Here is a 13,742-nt window from a genome sequence, read left to right on the forward strand (position 1 = left end):
GAGCCCCGTGTGCCTCCAGAGAAAGGAAACACAGGAGATGCAGATTTGGGCTAAAAATAAAGGACTTCCCAACAGGCAGAGTGACCTGCTGGTCTCCAGCATGCACCAAGCCCCTGTTATAAGAGGTATGCGGGCAGCGCCAGGGAAATCCCCCAGGAGGTGCTGAAGAAAGGATTTCTACCCTGAGGAGCCCAGGGCTGGCTCTAACACCCTCAGCTCCATGACCCTGCAACCCCAGGAGGCCATCTGGGCTTCCAGAACGCCTCCTGGCCCAGGGTTCTGTTCTATTCCAACGCCATTATGCAAGACCCTGTGAGCTCAGACTGATAGTTCCAGTCCCTCTGCTTAATGTTCCTCCTCTCACAATCCCACTACCTTCCATCTAGGGGGGTGTCATTAATGCTTATCCCATTCCTCAGGTGAGAACACTGAGGCCCAGGCCAAGCTAAGGCTCAGGCTAAGTCAGAATTAGGAAACGTCACCTGGGTTTGAAACCAGGCCCTTCAGAACCTAAAGACATCTCACCTCAGCCGACTGATTCCAATACCCTGCAGTTCCAGGTTTCTCTCCTTGTGGCCTGAAACCAGTCCTTCCCCTGGGGGTCGACCACAGAGCCCCCAACGCCAGCACGTCCTGGCCCCTGCCCAACCGCAGCCCCCATTCAGCCTGGCCGCAGTCAGCTCCGTGGTTTCCTGAACACTCTAAAGCTAGAGCAGCTGTTACCATAATGGTTCCCGCGAGGGGTTGTTGGTCAATTTTCTCTGCTTGCTTCTCAATTTCCTTTACAGGGGGATGTGGCTGAGACCCAAGTGGGGCCACAGACTGCCCCTCCCCAAATGACCTCCATGCTTATCTCACACTCTGACCACAATGCATCATTTCAGCTTAATTTTATTTCCTCTTATAAATGGGCACAGCACGGGAAGTGTTAAAAAAAAAAAAAAAAAGGAAACAAACAGTTCCTTCACAAGGCTGGGACAGGGGAGAGCACCCACAGTGGGGCAGGTGCCTTGGTTTCTTTTTCCAGTCTTTTTCCACCGCTTTTTCCTACTGAGTTTTGGCCATGAACTCGGGACAGGTATGGTTAATAAACAGGTTAGGGGGAAGAGAAGGGGCAGAGAAGGCCTGGGGGAGGGAAGGACAAATTCCCCCCACCCCAGGCTGGGTTCTTGGAGGATCTGTACAGGAGAAAGGACATGGTGGGAGGCAGGGGATGGGGGGTGGACACAGTCTTCAGGGGGCTCTCTGGAGCCACACTGCCTACGAAAAATATTTACATGCATTCACCACGCTGGGGCCACCGCGCTGAGCTGCCTGCTGGGCACCCGGGGGATGCTGGGGCCACGAGCCCTTTGATGGCGACTCTGGGGCCCAGCCTCAGTATCTCTGTAAATCTGTACACAGTTTGTGGACTTCTATTTACAGGCAGGAGGCCTGGGGAAGCAAGTCCAGGGCAGTGGCTGGCAGGAGAAGGAATTCAGGAGCGTCAAGGAGGTGGTGGCCCCTTCTGCCCTGTGACGCAGAGGTGTGTCTGCTCCCTGTGCCCAGGGGCCCAGCCTGGAGGCCTGGACAGATGGCTTTGCCAACCCCAGGTGGGTCTGGCCTGAGCACCCCAAGCCACTGCCCACCGACCTGCCCGGCCTGGGCCCCAGTGATCACCCGTCTGCTTCGTATCGAGGGGACCAACCCTTCCGGGGAGGTACCCCTCTCACCCCCTAGGGAGATAAGAGCCTGGGCTCTAGAAGTCACAGTTGGGGGTGGGGTTGACCCCGGCCCGCCTTGTCCTCTCTGGCAGCTGAGGCCCCAGAGAGGCTGTCAATCACACAAGCCCCTCTTCCTTTGGAATCGGCTGTGTTTTCTGGAAACACTAGGCCCCTGCAGGACACCTCCCCAGGAGCACCAGGGTGCCTGGGGACATATTCGGGCAGGCCCTGCACGCATCACACCCTGTGTCCAGGCAGGGTGAGGCCTGCACTCACAACCAGCTCATCCTTTTCATGGCCTGCTCTTGGATTGCCGTGCTGGACTTGGACTGTTTTTAAACTTCATGAAGATAAAGCCTGGACATTTGTCTCAGGGCCAGGGCTCAATGAATGAAGCCCTCAGTCTCTTCTCTCCAACGCTAAGGATGCAGAAAGAGGCATCGGGTGTCGGGTGGCAAAGCCCTAGGCCCCAGGTTAGAGGCTGGCCCACAGGAGGTGAGAAGTCAGGCCTGCTGGGGTCAGGCTGGACCCATGCAGCCCCTCCGAGCCCACTCCAGTCAACCCAGGCCCTGTTCAGCCGTCCTGTGCTGGACCCTGCCCCCACCCCCCAGGGGCTGTGCAGAGGCCATGCCCACTGCTGGGCCTCCAATCCTGGTCCCACCATCCCTGGATGGTCCAGGTCCTCTCTCCTCCATGCTCCCTGGCTTTCCAGCCTTGGCCTGCCCAGGGGCCTTCTCACCAGAGCTGCTGCCCTAAGACAGCAGCCTGCCAAGGGGCAGAGTAGAGGGAGGGGAGGCTGGGGCCGGCTTTGGTCTCCCTCGTCCCCCCGCCCTTCCGCTCCAGAAACGACTGAGGCCAGGTCACCTCCACCAGAGCCTAGGATGCCTCCCTCTGCTCCTGCCCCGCAAAGACTCGTACCAGGGGGGTTCCTCACAAGCCTCCAGGCCTTGCCAAGGTGGCCTATAGGTCTGAGAGATGGAGCCTCAGCCTGGGAAGACGGTGGAAAAGACAGGCTGCAGGAGCTCCCTGGAACCTCACCCTCACTGCCTCAGGCACCCCCGGCCCTCACCCTTCAGAAGCCTCCTGCCAGCAAGTCTTCAAAAGGGAACAGAAATAAAACTCGGCTTTCTGACTTTAACCGGGGTTGTGGGCAAGGGGTGGAGGGGTGAGCCCCAGCCACCCACGACTCAGACCACATCCCTTGGCTCCAAGACCCCGCTCAAAGCACAGCCCCCATGGGAGATTTGCGACCCCACGTTTAAAATATCTACAGAAGTGGCCCCATTTGAAGGGTAACAAAGAAGAGGGAGGCGAGCTGGAGCCTGGGACACCCCCAACCCCGCCTGTCCTCAGCCCTCAGCCAAGGACAGTGTCTGGATGGACTGTTTCTGCTGCAGCCAGCAGAAACATCAGGTTGTCTGGCCAAATGCATGGGCACAGGTCCACCGGAAGGTCCCCAAGAAGGCCCAGGGGTGGGGCTGAGGGGGGCCTGGTGAGGCCAAAGGGAGAGGGTGCAGAGGCCCCAGGCGCCAGGCCCACCCTCACAGGCACTTTGGAGACTTGTGTCCTGGGAGGCAGAGTCGACCCCCTAGCTCAGAGCAAGAAGAGGAGGGAAGGAGACCAGGAGCCTCACCACATGCCCCCTTCCCACCAGGAGCTTTTGGTCCTGGGAGACCCATGCCCCCTCTCCAGCCCAAGACTGAATTCCAGGAACCAGCCTGCCTTCCTCAGCAAGTGGGGAACTTACCCCCCAACCAAGCCCTTTGCAGGCTTCAGAGGGGAGGGGGCAGGTAGGGTGAAGCCAGGCTCAGCGGGTGTGCAATGCCCTGAGGGGGCTTGTGGCCATGTCCCCCACACTACACTTAATTCCAGGAAAGGCAAGTGTCCAAGCGTGACAGCAGGGCTGTGTGGGTGCGGGTGAGATTGTGCACCCACATGGGATTGTGTCTGATTCACTGGGGTTCGGTGGCAATGTGGTTGGTAAGGGGTCATGAAGGCTGAGCGTGACGGGGCAACTTGGGGACCCAATATGGGCTGATTGTTTCGGCCTAATTGCACCCTCCCCAGTGAGCTTGAAAGCTGGAGGCAACATGTGTGGTGTCAGAGGGTATGTGAGTGGGCAGGAGTAGGGGTGGCGGGATGGCAGAGAGCGAGGCAGGCCGCACTGTTACCATTAGGTTATGATGATTAGTGACTTGCATTGTCATCAGCATTTGGGGCGGGGGGGGGCGGGGAGCACATAAGAAACATATGAGAATAAACATCTTTGGAAGCATGTGTGTGTCTGTGACATATCTGGATTGGTTAGGTGGTCAAGATCACGTGTGATTTTGTCATTGCGTGCTTTTCTGTGTGTAACCATGTGAGAGACGGTGTCTGTGCAGAGTCCACTAGGAAGAAGGAGGTGCAAACCCCTCCTCACCAGTGGCTGCCAGAGCACTCTCAGGAAGCTGGGGCAGACCAGGAAGGGAGTGAAGCCTGTGGGTGCATGTGCACTGAGCAGAGGTGAGGGAAAATGACCCCACAACCCCAGAGAGGCCAGGACAAAACAGGCTGGTGGGTGAGGGGTACCGTCTCACCCAGGCAGAGAGTGAGCCTGGGACAGAAGCAACACGGTGCAGTGTCCCAATGATTGCAAGGGCTGGGCTTGCCAAATGCTTGTCCTGGAAACCAGCCGGAGTGCCTCTCTGCCTCCAAAAGGAAACCTCAGCCAGCCCTGTGGGGCCAGGTTGGGGCTGAAGTCCCACCCCTTTGTCCACCAGCCAATCAGGAGTTCCCTTCCTCCTGTCCATCTGATGTGAGGTCCTAAAGCCCCAAGCTGGTGGTGGGGGGAGGAGTATGTGGAACAAGTGATGAGCTCATAAGGGCACAGTCTGGAGCAGACGGCAGTGCCCCCTGTCCCTTGGGGAAGAGCTGCATGAAGCTGGCAGTCTGGGCAGACCTTGGGAGGGTGGCAGAGATGAAGTGGGGCCAGGATGTCTCCTAGGCCCAGTCCCAGGCCGGGGCTGGGGGTGCCAGGCCAGGGACTGGATATAGGGGTGGCGCTGAGGCTACAGGGAGGCACTCTGGCTCCGCTAGGCGTAGAACTCCTCCTGCTTGTCAGGCTTCTGGTATGTGACGCTCGCCTGCTTGGGCTCCTCCAGCGTGTAGCTGCCCTCATCTTTCTTCTTCATGCGGTAGATGAGCAGAGTGACCAGGAAGGCAGCAAAGAGGGCGCCTACAACCCCGCCCACGATCACAGCTGCGGAGAAAGAGGGCAAAGGTCAAGGCCACAGGAAGGGCAAGACATGCTTAGAGCCTGAGGAAAGGGCAGAGGGTCCTTGCAGGTAGAAGCAAGAGTTGGGAAAGGGCTGGGAATCTCAAACCTGAGACGAGAGTCGGAGTGAAGTCTGGAGTCAATGCTAAAACACCAGCACTGGCTGCCATTGATACTCCTCACTTCAGCCTGGCACTGCTCTAATCATATGAACACATGGAATCTTCATACAGTGCTACTAGGGAGGTGCTGTGCTAAGGTCCTCATTAAATGTAAGATGCCATCAATAAGAAGATGCTCCGGTATTTTATATACCCTTAGGAAAGAAAAAACTCTGCCATCTAAACTAGGACACATCCCAACTGTGGAACAGTTAACATGAACACACATGCGCTGAGACTGGTTAAGAGCAAAATGATAACACCCATTTTGTAGATGAGGAAAAAGCGTGCCTGGAAAGGTGAAGGACCTGCCCAAGGCCACGCTGCTCATAAGTGGGGAACAGGGTTTGAACCACAAATCCAGAGACTCTTCAGGAGAGAAGGCCAAGGGCAGGTCCTCGGGGCTGGTATCAAGGGTGGGAGCAGATCAAACCTAGGATGGGGCCCTAGATTAGGATCCAGGGGATAAGGTCCAGGAGAGGTAAACCAGCATGGCCCAGGGAGGTCAAGGGCAGAGTCTGAGAAGAGGTCAGAGGGTGCTGAGGAAAGTGCGGGAGGTAGGACAAAGTCAGGGCCAGACTCTGGGATCAGAAGGGTCAGAAGAAGAACTAGAGAGTGGGTCCTGGGGTCCCCAAACCCCCAGCATTCCCTTCCTAGGAAACCAGGCTCCTAGTAAACCCACACCCTACCCTCCCTCCTGGGTTCCTAGGGGGAAAACTGAGGCCCCACCAGCTGCCCACTCTGGGCTCCTCCCAGGCCCCAAGTCTCACCTACGAGCACCTCCTTCCGCTCCAGGATGCTCTTCTGGGGCAGCTGAGCCGCCGAGCTGCCTGAGTCGATGGCATTGTCCAGGAGGCCAGGGCCTGGGCGGGCACCCTTGGGCAGCGTCCCGGGCGGAGGTGATGGCTTGGCTGCGGCCCCACCCACAGCCACCACCTCATTGGCTGTGTCTGGCTGTGTGGTCTCTTCCTCTGACAGCTCAAAGTCCCCACTGGGTCCCCCGCTCACTGGCATCTCTGGCTCATCCCGGATGGTGGTCAGGAAGGACTCTGGAGTTGGGGTCTGTAGGGAGGGCAGCATGAGCCCAGGAGCCAGGCCCAGAACCCCCGCCACAGGACAGCCATACACACATGCACACTAGCCCAGTGCCACCACTCCACTTCCCTGGGAGGGCTGACACTCACTACGCACTCACCATGGGCCAGGCACTGTGCTAAGCACATCATGGGCCTTTTCCCCTCACAATATTCCCATTAAGAAGGTATTAGTGCCCCTACATTGCAGAGTAGGAAATAGGCTCAGAAAGGTTAAATGACTTGCCCAAGGACACACAGCTAGTAAGTGGTAGAAGCAGAACTAAAATCCAGATCTGTCCAACTCCAGAATATGTGTCCCTAACCACTACACTACACTACCTCTGTTCTCATCCTGGCCACATCCTGGTCCCCATCCCATCTCTATCCCTTCCTTCTCCAGCTGCCTTTGTAATAATCCTTAGCAGATTACGGTCAGGGACTGTTGTCTGGGGACAGCTGGGTGCAGACTTTAAATACTTGGGCCTGATCCTCAATCCATGTGCCTGGGGCAAGGCTGAGTCCCTTAGCCTGAAGGTCAGTCCAGTAAGTAAGTGTAAGTTGCTCAGTCACGTCCAACTCTTTGCGACCCCATGGACTGCAGCCCACCAGGCTCCTCTGTCCATGAGCTTTTCCAGGCAAGGATACTGGAGTGGGTTGCCATTTCCTTCCTGACCCAGGGATTGAACCCAGGTCTCCTGCACTGCAGGCAGATTCTTTACCAACTGAGCTACAAGGGAAACCAGAGATCGAACACAGGTCTCCCACATTGCAGGAAGATTCTTTACCAGCTGAGCCACAAGAGAAGCCCCAAGGTCAGTCCAAGAGCACCACAAATCTCGATGACTCCCAGCACCTGGAGGCAGGATCCCAACTAGAGCTGGGATCGCAGCAAGGATGGAGCTGCTTCACAGGTGCGCATGGAGACAGTGGGTCCAGTGTCCAGGCCCAGGAAAGGCCATGCACATGCCCAGAGGCTGCACCAACGACCTGCTCTCCGTGCCCCAGCACTGCGTCCCCAGCCTGCCTGGCCAAGCATCTGTGAAACACCAGGTTCCCCTAGCTGCTCAGAGGAGCCTGGAGCAGGGATTGTGTTCCGCTGGGGCTGGCTGGGGATCAGACGGGCTGATGCTGACCCAAAGGCAGCTCCACAGCCTGGGGGGTCCTCCTCGATGAGGCGGATGCAAAGGGCTTTAGTACCCCAGTCAGTGTCACTACATCCACTCCTTGCCCAGCAGCGGCAGCAAGGATCAGGCTACTTCTCCCACTTCCTTGATCCCGTCCCCATCCTGGCATTCCTGGTATCCTCACCCTCTTCCCTGAAACACCGCCCCCATCCATAACACCCCAAACACACACACATACACACCATCCATAACACCCCCCCCACACACACATACACACCCTAGAGCTGACTGCCAGGTTCAAATCCTGACTCTGCCACTGCTGCCTGTGAAGCCTTGGAAGGTGGCCCCACCTTAAGGGAGGGTGGTGGCAATGCCCCTCCCCGGCCCCGTAGGGTAGGCATGAGAGGGCAAAGAGGTGGTGGCACAGCTAAGCGCCTAGCACTGTGCCTCCACCCAGGCAGCCTCCATGAACATGGCCTGCAGTATCCCTCTCCCACCACCCAGCTCTTAATCCCCCTCAGATGGACAACGACAACAACGATGATGACGGTGGTGGTAACAACAAAGTGAAACTTTCTGGGTGTTTAGGATCGCCAGGCACTGCTCTAAGAGCCTTGGCCCTGTTGGGGAAGTTAACTCTCACAACCCTGCGATTTGCATTCTATTCTTTTCTCCTTTTCACAGATAAGGAAACAAAGGTATAAAAAGGATCAGTGACTTCCTGAAGTCGCATGGTGGTAGAAGCATTCCAGTCCTGGCTGTAGAGCTCCGGAGTCTGTGCTTTTAACCAGAACACACAGGCCCTTGGCCCCTGCCCCTTTTAACACTCCCATTCTCCCAGTTCCTTCCTCATTAATGTCTTCATCTAACATCTAAAGACCTAGGCCCGGTCCCTCTTCCATCCCCATCTATCTCGACCTCTGTCCTCACCCTGTGACTTACCCGCAGCCCTGGCCTCATACCTCTCTCAACCTCCCGCTCTGTCTTGCTCACCTCCAGAACCTCCTAGATCTCCATCCCTGTCCAGCTCCATCCTCCTCCCCCCACCTCCACCTCCACCCCCACCCCTGAGCCCTGACCCACCCTCCTCTGCCCTGTGACTCCCTGTCCTTTCCACACCGGCTCACCTGAGCCACCTCCGTGGGTCCTGGGGCGGTGGTCCCCAGGGGCAGGGTGCTCTTCTCAGGGATATCAGGCTTCTGGGTGGTAGCCGGCCTGGGAAGGGCCCTTGGCCTGGAGGTAGCTGTGCTGACCAGCCTGGGCGTTGGGGCCTCTGTGTCCAAGACAGCCACCGTGGTGGGAGGTGAGGGCGCCGCTGGGGTGGTGGCCCGGGCTGTGGCCGCTGTGGTCAGTGGCAGAGGCAGAAGCCTCCGTACGCCGGTGGTCCTTACGACAGAGGTGGTGGCCGCGGACGGGGGCGCCGCAGGGATGCTGGGTGCGGCGGTGGCCACGGTGGCGGGTGCTGTGGCCGCCGTCGGGGGCCCTGTGGCGGTGGCAGTGGTGGTAGCTGTCGGGGTGGAGACGGTGGTGGCTCTCTGGCTGGGCTCTTCTGGCACCTCTGTCACCAGTGGGGGGCTGGTGGCTGGCTCTGGGGTGGGGCGCTCAGAGGGGAGCTCTTCAAACGGGGTGCCCACAGGCTGGATGTCCATGGTGGGCAGCACCGCGGGGGTGGTGGACATTGCCAGGGCAACATCTGGGCTGAACCGCATGGCTGTCTCAATGCCCGACTCCTGCTCAAAGTCTGAGGGGGTGGGGGAGGGGGAGAAGGCGAGAGCTAGGAAGCTGGGTGATTTGAAGGCATGAGGATCCCAGATAAGCAACAGCCATCAAGATGGGAGGCTCCCAACCCTCACCCTTTGCATAATTTTCCCAAGACAAGAGGGAAAGGAGGAAGGCACAGTCTGGTCAAAGCTTACCAGCTGACTGATGGGGCTAGTGATGCTTCCCAACTCCTCTCTGCCTAGCCAAAAATTCTAAGGGACCACCTCTTCCAGGAAGTCTTCCCTGACTATTCCAGCCCACCTAGTCTGGAGCTTTTCTAGCAGACTGATTCTAGGCAGTGGCAACTCAGGCCCTACTGGCTTCAAATCTTGCTGGAGGTTGCAGGCAGGGGAGGGGAGGATGGCTGTGGCATTCTGGGAAGAGTCAGACATGCATACAAGCTACATGAATACCCCCAGAGGCACAAGCAGACAGCAAGAAGGAGAACAAGCCCCTCCCATAGAGGCTGCTTGAGCAATCTGGACTCCAAACCCAGACAGGTGAAGGGAGGGCCTTGGGAGAAAATAAGGAGAGAGAGAGATAAGCCATTCCAGCTCCCAGGGGGGACTGAACCAGGCAGAGGAGGAATGGGGAGGAGCCTGAGAGGTGTGGAAGTAGAGATCCACCTTCAGGATGGATTTTATGAAGATTCTCACGAGATTTATAACTCACGAGAGGCTTAAAGGAATGGGCTAAAGTGAGGAGACTAGAGGCGAGGGGCTGTAGGTGGCCAGCTCCAAAGCACACAGACCCCCACCATTCCATTAGACTCAGCCTGCCCCCTCCAGGGCCCCATTCTCAACACACCCCTTTTTACTACCAGTTGCAGAGCTTCATCTCTGTGCCAGGCCCTGACTCTTAAACGGAAGCCTTCCAGAGGCTCGGCGTGTGTGAGCGGGTGCCAAGTCGCTTCAGTCCTGTCTGACTCTGCGACCCCGTGGACTGTAGCCTGCGAGGCTCCTCTGTCCATGGGATTCTCCAGGCAAGAATACTGAAGGGGGTTGCCGTGCCCTCTTCCGGGGAACCTTCCCCATCCAGGGGTCAAACCAGCCCTTCTTAATGTCTCCTGCACTGGTAGGTAGGTTCTTAACCACTTGCCACCTGGGAAGAGCCCCCAGAGGCTCCGAGAAGAAGGCAAATTTATCACTATTTACAGATAAGAATACAGACTCGGGGGAGGGAAAACGGCTAAAGACAGCACAGCCATTAGGTAGAGAAACTGGGATCCACCTTAGCGTGCCTCGCTTATCTCATGGGGCCTTTCTGGGCGGGACCATGGAACTGGTTTGTCTCAGGCACCACTGGAGGCCCCTCCTGTTTTTCCGTCACTGTCCTGAGCCCGCCCTTGGCCACCTGACCCAAGCTGAGCCAATCAAATGGTCTCTGCTGACTGCACCTGAAAAGTTGACCACCAAGTTCCTCCAAGTGGTCACGACGGTATGAAACCTGGGTTACTGAGAAGCGTCTGTGTTCCTTGGCAGAGGCTGGAGGTCTGCAGGGAGACCCAAACAGTGCAAACAGAGACGCAGAGACAGAGAAACCGGGAGTGCTGGGCTCCTTAAAGCCCCGGTTCCGCCCCGGGGGAGGACAGCCTGCCCTTTACGTGCTTCAGGTCCAGGAGCTGCCCCTCAATGACCTCTCCCTCCCCCAGCCCACGTTTAAGGGAGCCTACCCTATGAAGGCTCCTCTTCCTTGCCATCAAAGCCTCGGATGGGGCACTGCTGACATGATATGTAGGAAAAGGGAAGGGGATACTTACAGCCAGAGCCCGACCCGGAGTAGAGGTCGTCCAGCTCGTCATCGGGGAAGGAGTCGTCATCCCCAGAGCCCTCGAGGTCCACGGGCCTCTCGAAGTTCTCACTGCGCCAGCGCTGGGCCTGAGGAGGGCAGGTTGGGCACAGGGCTCAGCACCTGAGGCCAGCGGCCTGGAAACGCCCAGAGGAGCAACCGGCACTCTCCAAGGCCAAGTGACAGTGGAGGGACAGCATCAGATGTGGCCTCCAGAGGCAAACAGAGAGCCGCGGTAGGCCGGATCACCACTTCCTGCCTTGTCAGGGTGCTGTGGGCACGCAGTGTGCCAATATGTGCTGAGCGCACCTCAAAGCAGCAGGTGCTCAGCACAGGGCAGCCCCATCTGCCCCCTTCCACAGCCTAGAAGACTGAAGCCCCACCGCCCCAGGCCACCAGAGAGCACGTGATGTGACGAGATCCAGACTCTGCTGGGGATGCAGTGGCTCGCACCTCAAAATCCCAAAGGCAGGTCCATTCGTTCCATCAGACAGACAGAGGTATTGGGGAGGGCTGGGGCTCTGGGAGGGAAGAAACTTGGGTAGTGGGGGACGGAGAGAAAGGAGTGGAGTTCCTGGCTCTGGTTTTCCCCAAAACAAATTCAACTCCCCCCGTCTAAACCTCCCTCCAAAGTATTTCATTGCCCAGAGTTAGCTCAGGGCATGGACGCCACTTCTGTCTGCCAACAAGGGTCTCCTGAGGGTCTGGCAGGGTGAGGGGAGTCCAGCCCTCCAGGTCCAAGACTCTTCCCAGAATCAGAACCTGGGAAGGTGGGGTGCTGTGGCTCCTGGACCCAGACCATCCCCCCACCCTGCCCCATTGCAACCCCGGCCTGAGAGCCAGCACTAAGGACATCAAAGACAGGAGCGCAAACCTGGATCCAGACTGAGCCCGGCCACAGTCCCTGCGTCCAGAGAGCTTTCAGAGAAAGATGAGCTGGTGCTCAGCTCTAGAGGGTTATTAGCACCTGGGTCTTAAACAATTGAACTAGACAGAAAAAAAGAAGAAATAGAGCAAGGCATCTCAAGCAGGGGGACCAGAATAGGCAAAGGCTCCAAGGTGAGGAAGTAGAGCCGGTGCCACCAGGGCTGGGTCTGGGGGCCTCATCCAGGGTCCCTCAGAACCCCTGCAGTCCAGGCACCCGGTCCCGGTCTGCTCCTGGAACACGCCTGCCTGGTGTCTCCTGCCTCCTTAACTCATGCTGTTCCCTCCACCTGGAACACTCTTCCCTCCCATCCTCTCATCCTCCAACTTCCCACCAGCTAACTCTCACTCCCCATCCCTTCTTCCGAGAAGCCCTCCTACTTTGAGCTTTCAGAGCATCCATCCAGTGCTTCTGAATTCACCTCTCTCACCACTTGTGAGCTGGGCAGGCATGGGTATATACTTCTTCTGTGACTGTGCCCACCCCCAGTAAACTATACCTTGATGGAGCAGGACCATGTCAGACACACAGTGGGTATCAGCAAGTATCTGGGAAGGAATGGGCTTAGTGTTGGAGGATGCAATTCCTGGGTAGTGGGGATAGGGGGTGGGTGGGTGCAGGACAGGCCAGAGTTCAGTTTGGGGAAGCCCCATCACAGGCTCTCAGGATTCAGCTGGCAACTTTTCCCTTGGAAACTGGTCAGGTTTTATTCTGACTGCACGTCAGTTGTAAAAACAGTACTCAGCAGTTTAGAAGGTCTGACACGGAGTCTGAATACCCCTACTGTTTGACTGACATGGGGAGCCATGGAAGGTATGTTAGCAGGAGAGGGGCTAGCTCAGCATTACGACCTGTGCTCAGCCTCTCACACCTCTGCCCCTGACAGCCCCCTCCTGGAGTTCCTATGGAGCTAGAGAGAGGATCCCGATCCTGGCTTCTGGGCCCCGAGCCTCGACCACCTGCTCTAAAGCCCTACCCAGGCCAGGCAGGGCAGGAGGCCAGGGCGGGGAGCCAGGAGATTCCCCCCAGCATACCCATCACCCTCCCCCCAACACACACACACACACACACACACACACACATACACACACATACACACACACACAGTCTCAAAGTAATGAATTAATCAGTATTTACTTGCTACCAGTGAGTCATGGAGTGGAACAATTAGAGTAATTGCTCCGTGACTAATTGCCGGGTCTTCCCCCGTTTTAGACATTTCAGGAGCTCAGAGCAGCTACCATCCAACCTTCCCCAGTTGCCATCTCTGCTCCCACTTACCAGAGGTATAAATCCCCAGGACCCAAAGGGAAGGTGCTAGGTGGTCCCCCCCCCACCAGCCTCTCTGACCCCAGCTTAGCTGGGGTCCCTTGGAGGTTTTCTGCTCCATTCTTAGGCCAGCAGCCTAAAGCCAGAGACACGCAGCATGATGGGGCCCGAGCAGAGGTGGGGCCCAGACTGTCTCTCCCCCAGAGCATCTTCACTGTCTCTACGTACTTCCACGCAACTCAGGGAAGTTGAAAGCCATTTAGCTGGGAGGAAAGGGCCCAAGAAGTCTGTGGTCTCAGGGGACCCCCAAACTGGGGTAAAGGTGGGGGGCCAAAATAGGGAGTCTTCATGATTCCACAGTGACCAGCACCACACAGCAGCCCCTAACAACCTGCTCCCAGAGAGGCTTGCACAAATTCAAACCGCCCACCCCTGCAACGCCACACAGAGCCTTGAAATGACATACCCAGACACACCCTGACACACTCACCTAAAGGCAGCCAGAGGGAGGGAGCCAGAGGGAGGCAGCCAGAGGGAGGCAGCCAGAGAAAGGCACTGTGTGTTGGCATGCCTTTGGGTGCAAACAGGCACATACATGGAGGGGGTGCAGACACTAAAAGGGGGCACACGCGGTGCAGCTCTGAGGCTCAGAAACAAGTATGGAGCCTCCTGTGAACCT

The 13,742-nt window shown here is 57.4% G+C and overlaps 1 protein-coding gene across 1 annotated transcript in view; it reads right to left on the reverse strand.

The window, feature by feature from the left end:
* SDC3 (syndecan 3) overlaps positions 874-13,742 on the reverse strand; it is a 38,641-nt gene continuing 25,772 nt past the window's right edge. Inside the window, exons 2-5 of the mRNA XM_018057257.1 lie at positions 10,841-10,958; positions 8,448-9,061; positions 5,891-6,182; positions 874-4,944 (exon numbers count right to left, since the gene is read on the reverse strand). Of these exons, the coding sequence (XP_017912746.1) occupies positions 4,778-4,944; positions 5,891-6,182; positions 8,448-9,061; positions 10,841-10,958 (1,191 nt within the window). The 3' untranslated portion in view covers positions 874-4,777. The remainder of the gene's footprint in view (positions 4,945-5,890; positions 6,183-8,447; positions 9,062-10,840; positions 10,959-13,742) is intronic.

Source organism: Capra hircus, chromosome 2 (assembly GCF_001704415.2).
Source record: "Capra hircus breed San Clemente chromosome 2, ASM170441v1, whole genome shotgun sequence".
NCBI lineage: Eukaryota > Metazoa > Chordata > Mammalia > Artiodactyla > Bovidae > Capra > Capra hircus.